At 37.9% G+C, this 7029-nt stretch overlaps 1 protein-coding gene across 1 annotated transcript in view; it reads right to left on the bottom strand.

The window, feature by feature from the left end:
- Positions 1-656: 656 nt before the first annotated feature.
- Positions 657-7029, bottom strand: part of FAM174A (family with sequence similarity 174 member A) — a 63187-nt gene continuing 56814 nt past the window's right edge. Inside the window, exon 3 of the mRNA XM_023730133.1 lies at positions 657-1576. Within this exon, the coding sequence (XP_023585901.1) occupies positions 1573-1576 (4 nt within the window). The 3' untranslated portion in view covers positions 657-1572. The remainder of the gene's footprint in view (positions 1577-7029) is intronic.

Here is a 7029-nt window from a genome sequence, read left to right as displayed (position 1 = left end):
GTGAAGTCTTTTGATGAGCGTAAGTGTTTAATTTTTAGAAGATCCCAGTTATCTAGCTTATTTTCTGGAGTTTGTGTGTTGTTATGGTTTGTATCCTGTTAACGCTGTGTATTAGGACCTCTAGTGTTGGTTCTATTTTTTCTTCTATGATCTTTATAGGTTTTGGTTTTATATTCAGGTCTTCGATCCATTTTGAATTAATTTTTGTATATGGTGTGAGGTATGGGTCCGATTTCATTTTTTTGCAGATGGACATCCAGTTTTGCCATTGCCATTTGTTAAAAAGACTGTCTTTTCCCCATTTGATGGACTTTAGGCCCTTGTCAAAGATCAGATGACTGTAGGTGGATGCATTTACATCTGGGTTCTCAATTCTGTTCCATTGGTCAATGTATCAGTCATTGTACCACTACCAGGCTGTTTTGACTACCGTAGCTGTATAGTAGGTTCTAAGGTCAAGAAGTGTGAGTCCTCCTACTTTATTCTTCTTCTTCAGTAGTGCTTTACTTATCCAGGCCCTCTTCCCTTTCCATATAAAGTTAATGATTAGTTTTTCCATCTCTTTAAAGAATGTTGTTGGTATTTGGATTGGGATTCCATTGTATTTCTAGATTGTTTTGGGTAGAATTGTCACTTCCACAATGTTGAGTCTACCTATCCATGAGCATAGTATGTTTTTCCATTTACGTAGATCTCTTTTGGTTTCTTGCAGCAGTATTTTGTACTTTTCCTTGTAAAGGTATTTTACATCCTTGGTTAGACTTATAACTAAGTATTTTAATTTTTAGGGGCATTTTTCCATTATTTCTAAATCTCACTATACTCAAACAAATAAAATGGCTTTGAAATTCACTAGTTTCTGAGATATCCAATCAAAGTAAATATCTTAAGCTAACATGGAAGTTACTAAAATACAAAAATGCTTTTTTAAACAAATTTCTCTAGAAATTATGTGAAATACACATATTGATATAATAATTCTATAGTCTTTAGGTTTATTTTATAAATAAATTCTATCTCTACCACTTTAAAAGAATTTTAAATCATATTGTTGTGGATACAATAACTCCTTTATTAATATTTAAAAAATCCAAACACAAAGTAATAAATTTGGCTTCCCCCCAACTCCCAAAAATGGGAAATACAGCTTGGTAAAAGAAAAATCAAATTTTTATACACCAGTGGATTGTTGAAATTTCTAGTTCTTTAAATAATGACACCAACAAAATATAATTAACATCAACTCATTAGTACATAAAAGAAAAGTTTACAACACTATGAGAAGGAAGAAACAAAAGCTAATGAGAAAACACCCTGTTTTATAAGTAATTTTTAAAAAGATTTCTAAGACAGCTTATCCCCAACAGCTCTGAGCCATTAGAGCTCTTCTATACATATGAAGATAAAACAAAGCGAAACAGTACTTATTGTAACAACAAATTAATGACTATCATAGTGTATGTAACTTAAATACCCTCCCTCCCCCATTGATATAGTGGCTTCTTATTCCTTAAACAGAAACTTCGCCCTTCACTGTAGAAAGATGAAGTCCTCTCATCAAAAGGCACATTCTTATCTGTAAGACAAATAAATAAATAAATAAGTAAAGTGCCCCTTCTGGATAAAATTTAAACACATATTTAAATATTCACAAAGATATGGAAGGGCAAAATGACAATAAAATATTTAAGTAAATTATAATGAATGATGCCAATAAAAAACATATGGTTATTTTATCTATATTAATTACATCAGATAATAAGTTCTTAATTATGATTCTAAAATTAAAGACTATTTCATAGTCGAGAAGGTCCCTAGGTGGTGAAAATGGTTTGCGCTTGACTGCTAACCTAAAAGTTTGCAGTTTGAATCCACCTAGCGGTACTACGGAAGAAAAGACCTGGTGATCTGCTTCCGTTAAGATTACAGCTAAGAAAACCCTATGGAGTAGTTCTACTATGCACACATGGGGTTGCCATGAGTTAGAACTGACTTGACAACAACTAAAAACAACAATCCGTCTTTCATAGGATCACCAGAATCATCCTCCTAGTACATAAATCTAGTATCATTCCTTCACCCCAAAGCATTTGGTAGTATATGACCATTGTTACAAATTATCAAATCCAAAACCTTTATATATATATATCTACATAAATATTTTAACATGCCGTTCACGAGTTGGCCCCAACATACCTTTTCTGACAGATTTTCCCCCACCACGCCACACAGCCTGTGTTCTATAAAGACTCACTACCACATGCACACACTCTCCTACAGCTTGGTGCCCTGGCTCATGCTTTACTCTGCTTGAAATGCAACTTCTTCTCCTTTCTGGGGCTCTTATTTGCATATTCTTTAAAGCGTATCTGCAACTTAAATGTCACCTCCTCTGTGAAATTTTGAAATCTCCAAGGCTGTTATCCCTAATTCAGTTGCTCTTTCTTAGGGATCCCACAGCTGCTTGAAAAAGATGTGGAGGGTTAGAGTGGCATGGGGACAATAGCCAAGAGTTCCTTCTGCCTGGAGAGGTGATACAGAAGTTACAAAAGGCGGAAAGAAGCTTGAAGACAGAACCAAGAATGCACAGTATAATCTGTGTGGATTGGTGAGCAAGAGGCTCTTTTGGTAGAAGCAGCAGAGACAGAGGCTAAAGCCCCCAAACCAAGCAGGATGAGCAATACTTTGACGGTAGCCAGCAAAGATAAAAGGCTGCAAGTGGATCCTTTCCTATGTACAGGTCTAAATTTAAGAGTTTCTAAGACCGCATTTTTCATAACTTAACATCTCTGAAATTGGGATGCATCTTTCCATTGATGGCATCTTACAGTTACTGTGAGACAGATGGACAGTCCTACATAGTCACCATAGCCTGTACCTGCACAGATTTGGTTACAGCTCTTTATACTGCTGACACTTGAAATGAATTCTATGCATTGCTGGTACGATAAGGGATGAGTTTAAATGATGTTTAAAATGCCCTCAAAGAGATTATATTAAGAATCATCACCGAAGCAAAAGTGATTGTATATGTAGAAAGGCAGGAAAGAGAACAGCGGGCTATGATTTGGTATCAGTGAAGCAAATGCTATGACATTGGATCAGTGGCATCAATTTCCTATTTTCTTGCCAAGCAACAATCATGTCTTTTAAGAAAGAAGATACTCCAGGTAGATTAAACTACTAATTTCTGCCCAGGAGTCCTGGTGGTGCAGTGGTTAAGCATTCTCCTGCTAACCAAAAGGCTGGCAGTTTGAATCCACCAGCTGCTCTCTGGATACCCTATGGGGCAGTTCTACTCTGTTCTATAGGGTCGCTATGAGTCGGAATCAACTCAACAGCAACGGATTGGGTTTTTTGGTTTGAATTTCTCCTCTAAGAAATTCTTACACACTAAGCAATATAACTGAAGGCAGAAGAAATAGCCAAATTCCTCAGAAGGAATAAAACTGTAAAAGCAATGAGAGGCTGGTTTGCCCAATTCCTGCATTATGAAAAAATATAATTACATTATTTTATAATTAAATTGGTAGTGATTTTTGTTTCTTTCTTAGTGGTACATCTTAAAAATTAATAGTGTCTTAGATTAACGAATAATGGTATAAGTCTCCACAGAACTTAGATCACTTGAAGTGAAGCGAGGAAGAAAAGAAATGGAGACACTCTTTATTAATGATGCTTAAATCTTAAATTGATAAAGGTTAACAAGGAAATAATTAAGTTAACTGAAAACTAAAATTTAAGTTCTTCACCATTAAAATTTAAGATGCAGAAATTTTACGAATGTTATATCCTTGCTCAACCAAGTTCTATGGCAGTGACGTGTACAACCAGTAAGGACAAATGTATACAAACGTCCTATAGTCTCACACTAAAACACAGGTTAAATGGTAACCATAACATTTAATGCCTTGATCGCTTCCAATGTATTTAAAATATGGTATGCAATATATTGGGCTGCTTTACTAAGTTTAATAATTACACTAAAAAATGACATTCATTAATTTAATCACCAACTATATATTAAGCTTTTATTATTGGCTAGGAATATTGCTCAAGGCTGGTGGGGGATAGTGGTGAAGGAAAAAAAAAAAAGGAAAAAACAAACATAATTCCCTGCTCTTTTATTATAGAACCACGAATGAAGCTTAGATATGACTAAGGGGACAAAAACTGTAGCCTAGAAGGGAAGGCTGAATTTTACCTTAGTCAGTTACTTGCTGGCAGCTCTAAAGTCTTTTTTCTTACAAACAGATAAAACAAATAGTTTCTGAGAAGATGTATTAAGAAAAACTACTCTCCTTGTGTAGTTGATTCCTAAGCCCTCTAAAAACAAAAAACACAGGCCATATCATTAGTACGCTCTATACCAAAAACTAAACCAAAACCAAACCTGTTGCCAACTCATAACAACTCATAGTCGATTCTGACTCACAGCGACCCTATAGGACAGAGTAGAACTGCCTCAACAGGGCTTCCAAGTCTGTAATCTTTACCCAAGCAGACTGCCACATCTTTCTCCAGTGGAGTGGCTGGTAGATTTGAACTGCCAACCTTTCAGTTAGCAGTGAAGTGCTTAACCACTGAGCAAACAGGGCTCCTACAGGATCATTATGAGTCGGAATCGACTTGAAGGTATTAAGTTTGGTTTTAGAATGCTCAATATTCAACCGTAATTCCTACAGTCCTAAATACTTCTTACTTTTCTGCAAAACTACTACTAATGAACAATAATTGTTCATGATACAATCCTTCGTTCAGTGACATCCAAACCCAAACACTTCTCTCTTGCCAGTTGCCAAATTTAGTCTTCAAAAAATATTTTGAGGACTACCAGCAAAATGGCACTCTAGGCAGAAACACCATGCCATCCCTCCACAGCAAAGATCTGAAAAACTAAGCCAAACAGAGAAAACAGCAATCCTGAAACCCTAAAACATCAAATGAAGGGAAAAAGAACTCAGCCAAGCACCAAATGGAGTGAGAAAACTGACAGAGAAGGGAGAGCGAGGAGAGATTCATGCAGAGGTCCCCTATCAGCTAACGCAGCACGGATCCACCATCTTGGACTCCTATCGGAGACCAGTAAATAGGGGGTACAAGAAAGCAGCTTCACGGAGCTTCCAGCGGGAGACAAAACAACCGGTAATTTGCGATATACGCTTTCCCACCCCCCACACTTCTTCACCCCCACTTGGTCTCCTCTGCTTCCCGAGGCCACAGTCACTTGTCTGGAAAGCACCTGCTGCTTGGATTTCACCCACCCCCACTGACTGGCTTTCTGAGTACCACTTGTTGGCTATTGGTGTTGCTTTTTTTCCACTTCTTTTGATTTCTTCCTTACCTCTCACAACCTCCCCCTCCTTTTGCTCAAATACCTGGCTCCGTGAGCCATCTTTGCTTCTTTCTGAGGGGCTGCGGAGCTCCGTGTCAGTGTGGAACCGCTTCCCGGTCTGGGCTGCCATACTAGTGGGATCCCAGGGCTTTTGTTTGTTTGTTTGTTTTGAATTGCTTGTTTGTTTTCTTTTCCTTTTCTTTAGTTGGGAGCCCTTTCTGGCCGGGCGGTGCTGCACAGCTTGGAACCTAACCCCTCGGCTTGCACAGACGGGCAGAGGGTCCTTGAGGGCATTTCTTTATTCGTGCTTTTCTTTTTTTTTTTCTGTTTTTTGGGGGGCTTCTCTTTTTTTTTTTTAAATTTGTTTTGTTTTCTTTTTCCTCTTTTTCTCTTTTTGTCTTTATTTTTACTCAGTTACTCGTCTCTCTATACCTTCCTTATCTTTCTGTTCCCTGAATATCTACTGCTGAATACCTCTATGCCTTCTATCCAGGCTGTTCAGCAACAACTGATCAACTTCCCCAGACTTCATAGCCGCATCAGTGGGATCCCTGGGAGCTTTGCTGCTCTTTTTCCTTTTTGATTTTTATTTATTCATTCTTTTCTTTTTTTTTTTTTCTTCTTCTTCTTTTTGTTTTTTCTCCATTTCATAGCCTCTCATCTCTCCACTCCAACGGCAAGCACCCCTAGCACTCTTTTTGTTTGTTTGTATATTTTGGCTCCTGTTCCTCTCTCTGCTCTCCAATATCCATCTTAGCTCCACACATAACAGCCTCCCCCAACATCCTGCCTACCTGCACCGTGCGCTTTACATCACACCACCAAGCAACACAGGCACAGCCCAATGGAACCTGCCTGGCACTGATTACCGACCTGCCCTGGTGGCTGTAGTAAGTGCCACAAACAACCCATCCCACTAACTCCTCTTCAGCTACACCAGCCATGCTGCACCATATGAGTGACTGACCCTGCCAATTGGAGGAGGAGGCGAAAAGTATTGTGCCCACAGATGAGTAAACAACAAAGAACACAAAGCCCGCATGCTCAGACATAGCCAAATTAAACAAAAGGACAAAACAAACAAATCTACAATCAATAAATGAGAAAAATAACTACTGAATGTCCCAAAGACAGCAGACAATATCAAAACACTTACAAAAACAGGACAGGAGGGTTCCAGTAGGCGTCGAAAATAAAATACCAGATAACTTTCCAGTGGAAGAAAAGGCACGAGAACTACCTGATAGGGAATTCAAATCTCTAATACTCAGAATTATCCAAGAGTTGAAGCAAAAAGCAGACAAAAATGAGGAAAAAATAGACAAATTCATGGAAAAGGCAGACAAGTTCACAGAAAATACAGACAAAAAATTGGAAGAATTCAGGAAAATAATGCAGGAACAAAATGCCAAAATAAGTTCACAACTAGAAATTATACAAAAACAAAAATTAGAAATCCAAAAGATAAACAACAAGATTTCAGAAATAGATGGTGTCATAGAAGGGCTGAGGAGCAGATTTGAAATGGTGGAAAACAGGATCAGTGGAACTGAAGACAAACACTTGGATACAATTATGTTGTAGGAAAACTCAGAAAAAAGAACAATGAAAAAAGAAGAGACCCTGAGAGTTATGTGGGATACAATCAAAAGCAAAAATCTGTGAGTGATTGGAGTTCCAGAACGGGGCGGGGG

This window comes from Trichechus manatus, unplaced genomic scaffold, assembly GCF_000243295.1.
Source record: "Trichechus manatus latirostris isolate Lorelei unplaced genomic scaffold, TriManLat1.0 scaffold00032, whole genome shotgun sequence".
Taxonomy (NCBI): Eukaryota; Metazoa; Chordata; class Mammalia; order Sirenia; family Trichechidae; genus Trichechus; species Trichechus manatus.
The sequence above is the reverse complement of the archived record's forward strand: the minus strand, read 5'-3'. Positions and strand labels throughout refer to the sequence as shown.